Source organism: Leucopleurus acutus, assembly GCF_964270905.1.
Source record: "Leucopleurus acutus genome assembly, chromosome: 4".
In the NCBI taxonomy this organism is placed as follows: domain Eukaryota; kingdom Metazoa; phylum Chordata; class Mammalia; order Artiodactyla; family Delphinidae; genus Leucopleurus; species Leucopleurus acutus.
In genome coordinates this window covers 64,483,329-64,499,116 of record NC_139146.1, presented here as the reverse complement: position 1 = coordinate 64,499,116, position 15,788 = coordinate 64,483,329, and the positions used below count along the sequence as shown (strand labels likewise).

General features: G+C 35.7%; 1 protein-coding gene across 7 annotated transcripts in view; it reads right to left on the bottom strand.

The window, feature by feature from the left end:
* N4BP2 (NEDD4 binding protein 2) overlaps positions 1-15,788 on the bottom strand; it is a 127,963-nt gene that overhangs the window by 30,019 nt on the left and 82,156 nt on the right. For all 7 annotated transcript variants that reach the window (XM_082838820.1, XM_082838818.1, XM_082838823.1 and 4 more), the window contains 4 exons: positions 12,768-12,892; positions 10,073-10,161; positions 6,909-6,985; positions 1,232-1,384 (listed from right to left, as the gene is read on the bottom strand). In XM_082838820.1, coding sequence (XP_082694946.1) covers positions 1,232-1,384; positions 6,909-6,985; positions 10,073-10,161; positions 12,768-12,892 — 444 coding nt within the window. The remainder of the gene's footprint in view (positions 1-1,231; positions 1,385-6,908; positions 6,986-10,072; positions 10,162-12,767; positions 12,893-15,788) is intronic.

Genomic DNA, 15,788 nt, shown 5'->3' with positions numbered 1-15,788 from the left:
AACATATGTGAAACTAGGTCTGCCTCTATACCACCTGTCATTTGCTGCAGAGGAAAATGCTTAAGATTGATTTACAAAGTCTCAAAGAGTCAACCAACATGATCTGCACAATTAAGTGAAATGAGAGAAAGGGAGGACAGCTCTCATTTGAGATGTCACTTGCTAAATTTTTTAAAGCCATCCTCGATGTTAATTTCAGACTCAGAGCACTTTTGCCGAATCATTATACTTTCAACTTCAGTGCATTTTCCTTATTTAACAACTCATCTTCCTTTCTTTCTTTATTGCAGGAGTTCTCAAAGTCCCAACTATCCCATGAAGCCTTCCTAAGTGAAATCACACCTAACATTCAGTTTTCTATATACCAGATGCTATTATAAGTCCTTCACAAGTATTAATTCATAATCCTTATGAGATCCTTATAAGCAAAGTGTTATTATTGCCATTTTGCAAATGAGGAGCCGAAGTATAGAGAGATTTTATAATTTGTCAAAGATTACAAAGCTTTGGGATTTGAAGCCAGGAAATACAGCTAAGGAGCCCATATTCTTAACCACTTTGCAATACTGCTCCTCAATAAAAGAGCATTTGTGAATTTTCTTTTCCCAACTCCTTTTTAAAAGGGTCTCTCATCCCTAATCATCAAAAAATGTGAGCAATTCAGAACTTTATTTATATTTAAGACTCTTCTTTACTCACTTATTTATTCAATTGTTTATGTATCCTAAATGTTTTTAACATAATCAGTACTATCCTGAATTGCAAACTTTCAAAAGGCTTTGACTTGTTATTACTTAGTAAAAGTATACCATGCATAATACATTTTTACGATACTAGCTTGAAAGAGTATTTTTATTAATACCTAAGAAAATTAAGAAGTAATGTGACTATATACAAAATAACAATAGAGGGTAGATAAGGTAACAGATAAATACTGGAATAGCAGCAAGTTAAATAATGAAGGCAGGAGTATTCATAGTGTAAACATGGACCTACATAAACCAAAAGACAATGAAACCCCCATGTATGTCATCACCCACATAAACTTTTACTTCTCTTGCTAACCATATATATCCTGCTCCAGGTAAGACTATACCTAAACCCTACAAACAACAAATGCCTACCTTATTTTTAAAGTTATTTGGCAGTGATTTTAGAAGTTCCTAAATTATCAGATTTTTTAAAATTAAGTTTTTAAATTGAATTTCTGTACATAGAGACTTTAACCTACCTAGTACTTCTGTCACAAGAATATGCACACAACTCGATACGTTCAATTTTCTCTGGAACTGAAGAACTCATGATTATGGGCACTGAAACAAAACGTTGATAGTGTTCCAACATTCTTGTTATTTTTTCTTTGCTTATCCCATGAATATTACGCCTAAAAATTCCAGGGGAAAAAAAGGGTAGCAGGAACATTGGTAATTAAGTTCTTAAAAAATCGGCTCATATAATGTTAAGAGAAACAACGATACATTTCTAACACATAAAAATATCAAAACTGGTTTATTATGATACAATATAAACTATCTGATTCTAAGTTTCATTTTATTCAGAATATCCTAAATTACCATTTTCTTAATCATGCCATACAATCTTTTCCAAACATCCTTCATCAACTTGGAAAAAACCAGCAGATCTTAATAACTTTAAGAGAAGTTATTCTCAAGCTCTGCCAAAAAAATCTCATATGAACACGACCATCATTTCAATTGATTAATTATTAACTAGTGACTAAACAAATTCCACTACAGAGGCTTCCACTTATGCCAGTACAGCAGACTAGATGTGCCAAAGGACACTCCTATTACAGTAAAACTGGATCCCATATGAATTAAAGCAGACACACACTTTAACACATTTTAAGTTCAAGTAAAGAAAAAACATTCTTAGTATTTGAAGTCTCTGGATGTCCAAATATGAAGTTCGTTATATTTGTGCTTTCATTCATGGTAGCTTATTCCTTTGTTTTTGTTTATGAGCTCACACTTAGTTGAATCTAATATATGGGAATCCTTAGGCCTTAAACTGGGGGTGCTTTCATTCATACAGCATCTGAATTTGCATCTGCCAGGAGGCAAGATGGTATGCTTTAGTCCTTCAAGGGTCTTGTCTTAATGAAAACATCCCAGTTGAAACTCTCCTATCTCAGGATGGATCCAACTTCAGTGTCTGGATCCTGGGGCTAATATTAGCATTTGCCCCCTGGGGAAATCTGGCTTTCATATTTAAATACCTCAGTCTTATCTGGTTTCAGATGACAGAGAAGCAAAGAGATAGAAAATATGAAAGAGAGGTTGAGACATAGACATAGAGGACAGAGCAAAGAGGTCTAGTATACATCTAATCCAAGTCCCAGAAAGAGAAGAGAGAGTATGTGGGACAGAAGCAATTTAAAGATAAATGGCTGAGAATGTTCCAGAACTGATGAAAGACATCAATCTCCTAATCTCACAAATCCAACAAATCTTAAGCAAGATAAATAAGAAATCTACAACTAGAAACACAGTACTGATATTGTCATTCACCAAAGATAGAGATGATATTAAAAGCAACTAGAAATTTAAAAAAACGAATCATCTACAAAGAAACCAACTATTAGAATTACACCTGACAATAATAATAATGGACAAATGTCATCATCAATAACAGAAACTATCAATCTAGAATATATACACTCAGCAAAAGTATCTTATAAGTATGAGGACAATAAAAGGATTTTCAGATTTAAAAAAAAAAAAAAGAAAGAGATTGACATGAAACTGGTCTACAATGTAAAGAAAGTCCTAAAAGATGAACTGTCAGGCAGAAGGAAATTCTCAGATGAAAGACCTATAATGAAAGGAAAATTAAGCACAAAGCACTACACACAGCACAAATAACTACACGAGTGAAAACACCATCTGTACATTACGGACAATCATAGCATGTGAGTTGGAAAGGAGGTAAGTATCAGAGTTAACATGTTTGAAAGTCCTTGCATTTGTGAAGAGGAAAGCTAGGAAAATGGTTTAATTTTAAAGTCTGCATGATAAAACTTTTAATGTAACCACTAAAAGAGTTTAAAAATGTATATAATCTCCAAATTAGTAGAGAAGGAAAAAACGAGTAAGAAAATTTGCATTCAATTAAAAAAATCCAAAAAAGGCAAGACAGGAGGAAAAAAAGTCAAATATATAATTTTCTGTGATAGGAGAAAAAACAATCACAGAAAATGTGAGATTAATAAAAGGTACAGAGAGAGACAGCTTGAAACAAGACCAATTATATGAATACCCAAAATAACTGTAAAAGAACTAAGCTTATCAATTAAAAGCCAAAGATAGAGTGAATTTTTTAAAACCCAGCCATACTGGTTATAAAAGATATACCTAAACACAAAGATACTGAAAGGTTGAAAGGAAAAGTATAGAAAAAGAAGTAACACTCAAATACTAACTAAAAGAACTGGTATAGTTCTATTTATATTAGACAAATTAGATTTTATAACAAAAATTAATATTAATAAAAGAAAATTACTAGACAAGGATAAAAGGTTCAATTAGAGTGATATAAAAATCTTAAGCTTATATGTACTTCAAAAAATATCCTCAGTATATTTAAAGCAAAAATGGGCAGAATTATAAGGAAAAACTGACATAATCAACATAATAGAGGGAGATATCAACACCTCTCCCATAGTACATTTTCTCATCCCTCTCTTAAACATTAATCCATCAAGCAAAATTTTCTGGAAAGTAAAGCTACAGATGTGAGCAGAAGAATAACCATGATTTAATGATATATTAATATACTATAACTGTTATACATTATCAAGCAAATATGAACATTTATAAAAAATTGACAATGAACTAGTAAAACACATCTTTAAAAATATCAGAGAATTAGTGTCATACAAACCACACAATCTTACCTACTGCAGTAAAGTTGAAAACCAACTTTTTTGAAAAGATGAATTTTAAAACCATTTGTTCCAAAATTTAAAACATAGCTCTAAACAACCCAAGGGTTAAAGAATTAAAGTAACAGTAATGCAAAATAGAAAATAAATAATAAAAAGAAGATATTATATATTAAAATTCTAGGGGCATCTAACATGATACCTAGGGAAATTTATAGCATTAAATGCTCATATTAGAAAATGACCTAGGGCTTTGCTGGTGGCTCAGTGGTTAAGAATCTGCCTGCCAATGCAGGGGACACAGGTTTGATCCCTGGTCCGGGAAGATCTCACATGCCGCCGAGCAGCTAAGCCCATGCGCCACAACTACTGAGCCTGTGCTCTAGAGCCCGAGAGCCACAACTAATGAGCCCACATGCCACAACTACTGAAGCCCATGCACCTAGAGCTCATGCTCCCCAACAAGAGAAGCCACTGCAGTGAGAAGCCCGCACACTGCAATGAAGACTCAATGCAGCCAAAAAAAAAAAAAAAAAGAATAAACAAAGCAAAATAGATTTTTTTTAAAGCAAAGAAAGTAGAATAAAAGAAGCAGAAATGAATGAAACATAAAACAAACTTATAATAGAAAGATCAACAAAGCAGAAAGATGTCTATTTGAAAAGGCTAATAAAACATCTGATCTCGGGCTTCCCTGGTGGCACAGTGGTTAAGAATCCGCCTGCCAATGCAGGGGACACAGGTTTGATCCCTGGTCCAGGAAGATCTCACATGCCGCCGAGCAGCTAAGCCCGTGCGCCACAACTACTGAGCCTGCACTCTAGAGCCCACACTCTAGAGCCCGCGAGCCACAATTACTGAGCCCTCATGCCACAACTACTGAAGCCCGCATGCCTAGAGCCCATGCTCTGCAACAAGAGAAACCACAACAATGAGAAGTCTGTGCACCGCAACGAAGAGTAGCCCCCACTTGCTGCAACTAGATAAAGCTCGTGCACAGCAACGAAGACCCAACACAGCCAAAAATAAAAACAAATAAATAGGGCTTCCCTGGTGGCGCAGTGGTTGAGAGTCCGCCTGCCGATGCAGGGGACACGGGTTCGTGCCCCGGTCTGGGAAGATCCCACATGCCGCAAAGCGGCTAGGCCCGTGAGCCATGGCCGCTGAGCCTGCACGTCCGGAGCCTGTGCTCCGCAACAGGAGAGACCACAGCAGTGAGAGGCCCGCGTACCGCAAAAAAAAAAATTTTTTAAGTAAATAAATAAATTTATAAAAACAAAAAAATCTGATCTCTGCTAAGAATAATCAAGAAAAAAAAGTATTTAAAAGTATAGATGCAGCAGAGATGTAAATGGTTAAGAGAATACTACAAGAGTTTTAATAAAAAGTTTTTTGTTTTATGTATTTATTTATTTAATTTATATTTTGGCTGCGTTGGGGTCTTCGTTGCTGCGCATGGGCTTTCCCTAGCTACGGGGAGTGGGGGCTACTCTTCGTTGCGGTACGCAGGCTTCTCATTGCGGTGGCTTCTCTTATTGTGGAGCATGGGCTCTAGGCACATGAGCTGCAGTAGTTGTGGCACGAGGGCTCAGTATTTGTGGCTCACGGGCTCTAGAGCACAGGCTCAGTCGTTGTGGCGCACGGGCTTAGTTGCTCTGTGGCATGTGGGATCTTCCTGGACCAGGGCTTGAACCCGTGTCCCCTGCATCAGCAGGCAGATTCTTAACCATTGCGCCACCAGGGAGTCCCATAAACAGTCTTAATAAATTTGAAAACTTTGGTGTAATGGACAAATTCCAATGGAAACTTCTCACAAAGAAAACAGAGGATCCAGACAGTTTCATAAGTAAATTCTATCAAACATTCAAACTTACATAAACTCAGAAAAGAGAAGAAATACTTCCCAACTAATCTTATGAACCTAAAACCATGATGCCAAAACCAGGCAAGACAGGGCAAAGAAGAAAAACTGTAAGTCAATCTCACTCATTCATACAGATGCAAAAATCCTAAATGAAATACTAGAAAACCAAATCTAGTAATGTATCTAGTAATGTAACAAAAGGATAATAAAAAGGAATGAAGTACTGATACATGCTCCAACATGGGTGAACCTTGAAAACATTATGCTAAGTGAAGATGTCAGACACAAAAGGTCACATATTGTATGATCCCATTTATATGAAATGTCTGGAATAGGCAAATTGATAGAGACAGAAAAGCGGATTAGTAGTTGCCAAGGGAAAGGGGAATTGGGAGTGACTAATAGCAAATACAGGGTTTCTTTGTTGAGGTAATGAAAACGTTCGTCAATTAAACAGTGGTGATGCTTGCACAACATTGTGGATATCCTAAAGTTAGGTTGTCCTTTATTTAGTACTGACATTAGTTTAAATTACCATGGAGAAAATACCCTGACCAAAATTAATTTAGGGCTATCTCTAAGGGAATACAGAGCACAAAACAAAATACACTGTATGTCCATGTCCTGAGTTAACATTTTTATCCAAGTCAAACAATCAAAGAAAAAAGTATAACCTTGGGGGGAAAGCAGAGTGGGTAGTGAAAAACCCGGACAGCTGAACATTTGCTACCTTTTCCATTTATACCTCCTCACTTCCGTCCAGCATTGTGAGTCACTAGGCAGCTACAACAATTTGTTCCTGCCAGTAGCACACGGTTCAGGTTTGCCAAATCCTAGAATCTCTTCTAGTTTCAGATATTGACATTATATTATTAATAAGTAATAAAGTACTGACTATATAAGACAATTGGAATTTTTCTGACTGTTAATTAACAATTTAGGAACAGAAAGACAAATTCTTCACAAACTGAAAAAAGAAAGCCTATAGGCAATACAAAATTTGTTATCAATTTTTAAGTGGCAAAGCCGCAATCTAATACATTTTGTTTCGTTCATTATTTACAAGGGGAAAAAAATCTAGATGGACTTTCTATCACTCTCATGAAATTAAAAACATGTTAGATAAACTCCAAGTTTTACCTTGCAAGTTCCTTTGGTTTGAATTTCCACCAGGTATCCGGTTCCCGGAAAAGGACTTTATATTTATGTTTTTGAGACTACATACAAAAAAGACAAATGCATTTTAAAATAATTACTTCCATGAAATTTAATTCATTGTTTCCAAATTCACAGCATGTTAAAACTGAAAGAACCTAAAAGATTATCTAATCTTGATGAGTGTGTTACCTGGTACAAGGCACAGTCTCTTTGATCCAGCAATGAACTTTCAGAAATTTATGCTATTGATAAAAACTTATGTCAGAGTGCAGAAATATATACACAGCAGGATATCCAGTTCGCCATTATTTGTAACAGCAAAAGAATACAAACAACTTAGTGTCTATTAACATGGAACTGGCTAAAGAAATGAAGATACAGCCATAGAGTGAAAATATATACAATGGTTTTAAAAATACTATATGTGTTAATGAGAAAATGTACTTAATATAAATTAAGAAAGTAAGCCTGTGCTCCACAACGGGAGAGGCCACAACAGTGAGAGGCCCGCGTACCGCAAAAAAAAAAAGAAAAAAAAGAAGAGACACCGGAGAACTTGCTCTCTCCACCGTGTGAGAACACAGCAAGAAAATGGCCACCTGCAAGGGAGGAAGAGAACTCTCACCAGAAGTTTCAAGTGCTGGACCTTGATCTGGGACGTCTAGCCTCCAGAACTATGAGAAAATTAATTTCCTCTTGTTGAAGCTACCCAGTCTATGGTATTTTTTTTATGGCAACCTGAGCAGACTAATGTATCTTCCACATCACCCAAGGTAAAATCCAAAGTCCTCACAGTGATCTATGTATGAGCCCTTACATAATCTGCCCTACCATCTCCCCAACCACCATTACATCTCTGACCTCACCTCCCACTATTGATCCTCTCAGCTTTATGACAAGATGCCAAGAGTGGTCATTGCTATTTTCTGTCATTCTGACAGAAAAGTCCAAAATTCAACCCAGACACCAAGGTAGGTAGTGACATAACACCCTGTAATGAGCTTACTCACTTCCATCTCCTCACCTCAGCACCAAATTTCGTACAAATGATTCAAGGCCTGGCAATAGCCCAGGTCTCTAATTACCTAAAGGGGTATCATACAGCTGTTAGGATCAAATTAATTTTAAATTCATGCATACACAAAGAGAAAAAGAGAGACTATCAATTTAAAGACTTTTTCAACTCCCATATCAATAGGCAAACCTTAAAAATATGTTACATTACTTAAGAGGATTCTGACTTAGGTCAACCTCTATGATAGCCCACAAGGGACAATATTGCTCTGCCATATATATACATACATACATACACACACACATACACACACACACACGTTTTGCCAATTGCCACTAAGCATATTTGACTGCTCCCTATTTATCTCTTACTACTTTAGCTACTTTTGTAAATGACAGTCAAGATGGTAATAGACTGTTTACTCTATTCCACTCCCCTACAGCTTTCATTATCTTACTACCAAAAGAAGCAAAAAGTGATCCTCTTCTCTACAGTAATTCCTTCATCTACTTCTTTATGAAGACAAAAGCATTTGCCATCTATGATAAGCAGGAGTCCTTTATACTTCTAAGTAGAGTTGCAAAGAGTCAAGGAATCAATACTGGAAAAATAGCTTCATATTTTCAATCATTATATAATAAAAAAGGGGAAAGAAAACATTATAGAAGGCTGAAGCCTAAACGAAAATCAGAAACACATAATTCAAGGACTTCTTTGTTTTCTACATAAGAAAGTAAAGTGGTTTTTTTCCTATTTTCATAGGAAAGTAAAGAACTTCCTAAGATGAGAGCAGGAAGCTAAGAAAAACCTACAGAGGAGTTAAGTAAGGTTAAGGGGGAAGCAGGTCCCAGTGGTGAATATATTAGTCTAGAAACTAGAAACTCCTAAGGCCAGAAAGCAAACTGTGTGTGATTTTAGTGCTCCCAATGCACTAAAATCAAGTCTTTGTTCCCTCTACTGCCCTGCACAGAAGTAAAATCTCACTTGTTCAAAGGACACAATTTTCTTCAGAAAAGTAAAGAATCATACCTTGTACTTCAAAACAGTACAAGTGCACTGGGCACAGCAATGGGGTTTTAAGTTGGATGTGTTAAGAACATAAATCAGCAAGTACAATATTTACTAACTAAAGAAACAAACTGAGCTTCAATGTGCCAGATGTGCTAATCTTGGGGTAATAAAACAAACAATACCCATACTCACAAAAGCTTCACTCATCAATTTACTCAATGAATATATATATTAATTATATGCCAAGCATAGTGCTATATTCTGGAGATTCAATGATGAAAAAAATGATAGGCTTACCCTCAAGAAAAATGGATAGCTTAGAGCTAAATTCAGCCCATCAGCCAGCATTTGTACAGCCTAGGAGTTAAGAATAGTTTTTGTGTGTGTGTGTGTGTTTTTATCTTTAAAAGGTTGGTAAAAGAGAATATGCAACAGAAACTGTGGCCTGCAAAACCTAAAATATTTACTATCTGGTGCTTTCTAGAAAAAAGTTAGTCAACCCATGGCCTACTGATAAAAACCGTGTGCTTAATACTATGACAGAAGTAAGCCAGGGTGCCAGGAAAGCAGAAAGAGTGCCCAATTCAGCTTTTTAGTAAGTGAATGAAAGCTAACTTCCTGAAAAAGCTGACATCAAAGCTGGACAAAAAAGGAATCCAGCAAATTTGGAGAACTGAAAATAGCTGAATGTACAGAATTTTCAATTTCTCAGAATAGCAAAATTTCAAAAGAAATTTGGGGACTAAGAAAGAACCAGCAAATTTTGATTCTGCCAAGTAAAAGCAATAAGAAAATGGTTGTGTGTGTGTGTAGACACACACATACATACACATAAATACACACAAACATAAAATTATAATTTAATACCACTATCTTTTCATAAAAGACATCAAAAAACAAAAACAACCTCAGAATTTAAAAACTGAATCTCAAAATTTGAAAATTGAATAAATTTAGTTTTATGGAAAAACTATTCCTATTTTTCTCATTTTGCTAAAGACCAGAGAAAGCTCAGTTACATACAGTCCAAGGACAGTTTGCTTGAGATTCACTTGTGTAATTAACATCCCCCAATAATTTCAAACCCACTATTAGACTTATGACAATTCATGGTACAAACCAAAGCAACATATGGCTTCATTTCCCATGCCTGTAGATTTGTATTATCTATTATTATAGGAGATACCTTCTTCTCAAATGCTTCTTTTGCTGAAATACAAACAGAAAATGAGAAATCACTTTTAGTAACAATATTAAGGATTATCTTGATATTTTAAAAATCTGATCTTGTTTTCATAATTTGAAAATCATAGATATGTGCTAATTTTATTCACAACTCTATTTCTAAATACTACTTTTGAATATATAAAAAATTAAAACATAGGGAAATGTTGAATAATAAATACTAAATACTAAAATTATAATCAGAGAAATTAAAAAAAACTGTCTGATTTTAGTTTGACGTGCATGTTACATGTATAAATAGCATAAATGGGGAAAAAAGCTATCATTAAAAACAATATCATAGCATGCTAAAAGCAACATGGTATCCTGGATAAGATTCTGGATACCATGAATCCAGAATCTGGATTCTGGAACAGAAAAGGACTTTTGTAGAAAAACTAAAATCCAAGTAAAATCTGGAGTTTAGTTAATAGTAATGTACCAATGTTAATTTTAATTTCTTAGTCTTGACAAATGTACCATAGTTATATAAAATGTTAACATTAGGGCCAAATGGGTGAGGGGTATAGAGAAACTCAATACTGCCTTTGCAAACCTTTCCATAAATCTAAAATTATTCCAAAATAAAGTTTAAAAACAAAAAATATAGGCAAACACGCATACACGACAGAAAACAAGATGTCTTGATTTGAAATAAACAATTATTATATGCCTTGTGCAAGAGATTTTCTTATAAAACTGCCTTTTTTCCCAAGGAATTAGACCATTCAGGGAATTAATGATGAGCCACAATAAATAAGCCTTACGAGGAAAATATTTGGAAGTTTTAAAAGTTCTGTATACTCTCTTATAACTCAATAATAAAAAGACAAATAATTCAATTTAAAAATGGCAAAAGATTTGAATAGAAAGCTCTCCAAAGGAGATAAACAAGTAGCCAACAAGCACACAAAAAGATGCTCAACATCATCAGCCATCAGGAAAATGCAAATCGAAACCACAACATAATACCACTTCACACCCACCAGGATAGCTATAATCAAAAAGATAGATAATAACATGTGTTGGTAAAGATATAGAGAAGTTGGAACCCTCATAAACTGCTACTGGGAATGTAAAATAGTGCAGCTGCTTTGGAAAATAGCTTGGCAGTTACTAAAAAGGTTAGACATAGACAGGCATGTTCATAGCAACATTATTCATAATAGCCAAAAAGTGGAAACAACCCAAACGTCCATCAACTAATGAATGGATAAACAAAATGTGGCAGATCCATATAATGGAATATTATTCAGCCATAAAAAAGAATAAAGTACTGATACTTTCTACAACATGGATGAACCTTGAAAAACGTTATGCTAAATGAAAGAAAGCCATTCACAAAGACCACATATTATATGATTCTACTTGTATGAAATGTTCAGAAGAGACAAACCTATAGAAAGAGAAAAAGTAGTAGTTGCCTGGGGCTGGGAGAGAGTTGGGGAGAAATGAGGAGTGACTGCTAATGGGTATGAGGTCTTTCTGGAGTGATAAAAACGTTCTAAAATTGATTGTGGTGATGGTTGTACAACACTGAATATGCTAAAAACGATTTGATTCTTATCTCATTCAATAAAGTTTTTTTAAAAAAGAATTCTGCCAATTAATTTCATATCATAATTGTTGCGGTTGTTGTTATAGAAAGGGCACACTGAACTATGGCTAAGCACTTTTCATTCTCATTTAACCTTTACAAGAATCCTGGGGGTTTAGTATTATTAAGCCCTTTTACAGATGAAGACACTGGGTCCTGGAGAATATAAATAACTTGCACAAGATCACACAGCTAGTAACTGGCAAATCCAAGATTGCTCTTCATCACATCACACTGTTTATTTTTGTGTTGGTATTCCTGAGTTTTCACTTCAGTATTTAGTTCAAGAATGAATTTAGAAAAATTCAACAATGTCTAAAGATGACAAACTCAAGAATAGCCTTCACAGTGCATTTATCGTAAAAGAAACACTAAGTAAAATATTGTCTATATGTCTTAATAAGAACTTCACACATAAAACTCTATCCATAACTAAACATTTCATAATAAAACCATCTTCAGTGAATAGACAGTTGCACTAATAAAGAAATTAAGGCTTCACCTATGATCTCCCTGCAGATTCAGTTTGAGGAGAGTCTTTTTTACATTCACACTATCCTCTATAAAAATTAAGCCAATCTAGGCAAGACTAGTGATTAACAATGCAAATTCTATTTTAGGAAACAGGAAACAGAGCCAGAAAACTGTAACCATCTTGAGCTATTCAGAGACCAGCACAGAAAATCTGACTTACTATACTTCTGACAACATAACCCACTGACTAAATAAAACTTAAACATGTTATGCAATGTTCTAAGCTATTCTATAAAACTTAGCTCATTTAATTCTCATAACAACTCTATGAGACTACCTCTTTCACTTACTATGTAACATCAGAACTGTTATAATTTTACCTATATTATATATACTTATAGTTTAGAATTAAAGATAATTATAACTTTTAAGTTATACGTCTCTCAAAATACAAACACTAAGTGGATTTTTTTCTTTATATTCCTCTTAATATTACACATCATCTGATGTCTATTCTTACCACGATTCTGGTTCCATTCATGTGCTTCTCCTAAGTATTTTACATCAAACTGGTATTGTCCATTTATGTAAAAATAATCATCAGTACTAAGAATGACTCCACTTGGATTATCCTCTTGCAAAGTCCTGTGAATGATAAATGTAATTATTTTCATTCATTTTTCTTCTATTTAAATTCTCTCTCCTAATTTTTGCAAGGTCATAATCCGAATTAAAAATTCAAGTATTGGACTTCCCTGGTGGCTTAGCAGTTAAGAATCCGCCTGCCAATGCAGGGCACACGGGTCTGATCCCTGGTCCAGGAATATCCCACATGCCGCAGAGGAACTAAGCCCGTGTGTTGCAACTACTGAGCCTGTGCTCTAGAGCCTGCACACCATGACTACTGAATCCTGCGCGCCTAGAGCCCGTGCTCCGCAACAAAGAGAAGCCACCGCAATGAGAAGCCCGTGCACCGCAACAAAGAGTAGCCCTCACTCGCCGCAACCAGAGAAAGCCCGCGCAAGGTAAAGAAGACGCAACACAGTCAAAAATAAACAAATAAATTAATTTTTTAAAAAACCGACTTAAAAATTCAAATATTATTATTTAAAAGAATGAAAATATTTTATTATTCAAACAAATCACACTAGAGGGACTTCCCTGGTGGTCCAGTGATTGAGAATATGCCTTCCAGTGCAGAGGATGCAGGTTTGATCCCAGGTCAGAGAACTTAAGATCCCACATGCCGAGGGGCAACTAAGCCTGCGCGCTGCAACTACTGAGCCCGCATGCTCTGGAGCCCATGCGCCACAACTAGGGAGAAGCCCGTGCACCGCAACAAAGAGCCCGCGTGCCACAACGAAAGATCCCGTGTGCCACAACTAAGACATGACGCAGCCAAAAATTAAATAAATAAAATATTAAAAAAAATAAAATCACACTAGAAATCCTCTAAGCAGAAGTTTGACTCCCAGGTATACTGACCTGAGGCAAGGCTACTTTGCTTTATATACTATAAAGGTTTGAAAATTAACACATTTTAATTATCAAGAAAACCAGACAACTGCAAATGCTTCAGAACTCTTATCAGTCACAGGCAATCCCCTCATCTGGTCACTTGATACACACTGATCTACCTTACCCACTCTAAGTGGAAGGTCACTTCCCATTAGGTGAGTACCTTCAAAAGTAGATGAAGCTCTTTGTATATTGCCATAAATTTAGTGAGTATGCCGAAAACATCCAAAAATATAATGTTAATAGACTATTAATTTAATCTGTTAAATTATACAAAGTTAAGATAGTTTTGCGGGGCTTTTCTGACATCTCTTTCTTTTGGCCATGCTGCGCAGGTTGCAGGGGATCTTAGTTCCCCAACCAGGGATCAAAGCTGTGTCCCCTGCAGTGGAAGCGCAAAGTCTCAACTACTGGACCACCAGGGAAGTCTCCCATCTCTCTTTCTTGACTCTGGAATTTATCTTCTATGTAATGAGATACGTGCAAAAACTAAGCAAACAGAATCCACAGAGACATAACAATGCTACCCTCTTAACCATTTGTAAAATATCACCATTTATCCTCTCCTAAAACATATAAATATTCCTGAAGTTAAAATATACTTTTAAATTAATTTTTATTGTAGTATAGTTGATTTAAAATGTTGTGTTAGTTTCAGGTGTACAGCAAAGTGAATCAGTTATACATATATCCACTCTTTTTTAGATTCTTTTCCCATATTAAAATATACCTCTTGAATTTAATTTTTATTAGCATCTACTAAGTGCCAGGCACTGTTTAAAGCACTGAGCATACATCAGTGAATAAAAACAACAAACATTCTTGCACTCATGGAGCTCACATTCTGGTGAATGCTCACTTGATCCCACTTTTTAAGACTCCTACATTTACCCTCTTCTCCTTTATCTCTAAGTCTTCCCCTCTGACACTTTAATTCCTCTTTTCCCTTTAAACGTGTATACATCTCAGCTATCTTTTAAAATTTTAACCACACTTTAAGGACCCCTTTTTCAACTATTACCCAACTTCTCTCCTTCCCTTAACTGCTTTAGTATAAATGCTTTTTTAAGGTCTTAAGGTCTTCCACCTTCCCAGCGCAACAAAATTGTTTTTCAAGATATCCATTCATGACCTTCTTTCCAATAAATCCAAAAGCTGTTTTTCATCTTTCATTTTCCTTGGGCTTGCATGCTAGCTTAATATTGTGGACTGTTCTCTCTGAGAAAACTCAGCTTCTATGTCTCTGTACTTCCCAGTTATTTCTCTCTATTCATTCAAAAATTATTAGTAAGCTCTGACTTTGTGACACGCACTTCTTTCTCTTCCCAATTGCTAACTGTAGCTGCCTCTGGCTCTAAGGCCTCTGAAACCTAGTTCTTCAAACAAATGTCACAGCACTATTACTTTTTAAGGTACAACCTTTTGTTCCAATCTTTCACAAAATGCAATATCATAACTGACTGTAATGTCTATAATATTAAATTAAAATGTTTTTTATTCTTGTGGTCATTAAATCAATGAGAAAGCCTATGTCTATAGAAGAATATACTTATAAGTGTATGAGTAGAATATGTGGAATTTATTGGGAAATAAATCCACACTAAGAAAGGACATTAAAAAAAACAACTGAAGGGCTTCCCTGGTGGCGCAGTGGTTGAGAGTCCGCCTGCCGATGCAGGGGACGGGGGTTCGTGCCCCGGTCCGGGAGGATCCCACATGCCGCGGAGCGGCTGGGCCCGTGAGCCATGGCCACTGGGCCTGCGCATCCGGAGCCTGTGCTCCGCAGCGGGAGAGGCCACAACAGTGAGAGGCCCGCGTACCGCAAAAAAAAACCAAAAAACTGAAAATGAGCTCATCAAGGTATACATGCATACTCACTAATGCTAGATACACCCAGGATCAAATAGAAAAGACCCAGCTAAGAATAGAAGAGAGCAAAGAGTTAAAATTTGGAAGGAAAAGGGAAAAACTGGCAAATAAAATATATTCGATGTAAATATTCTGGAATTTAAAGAAGGAGGGT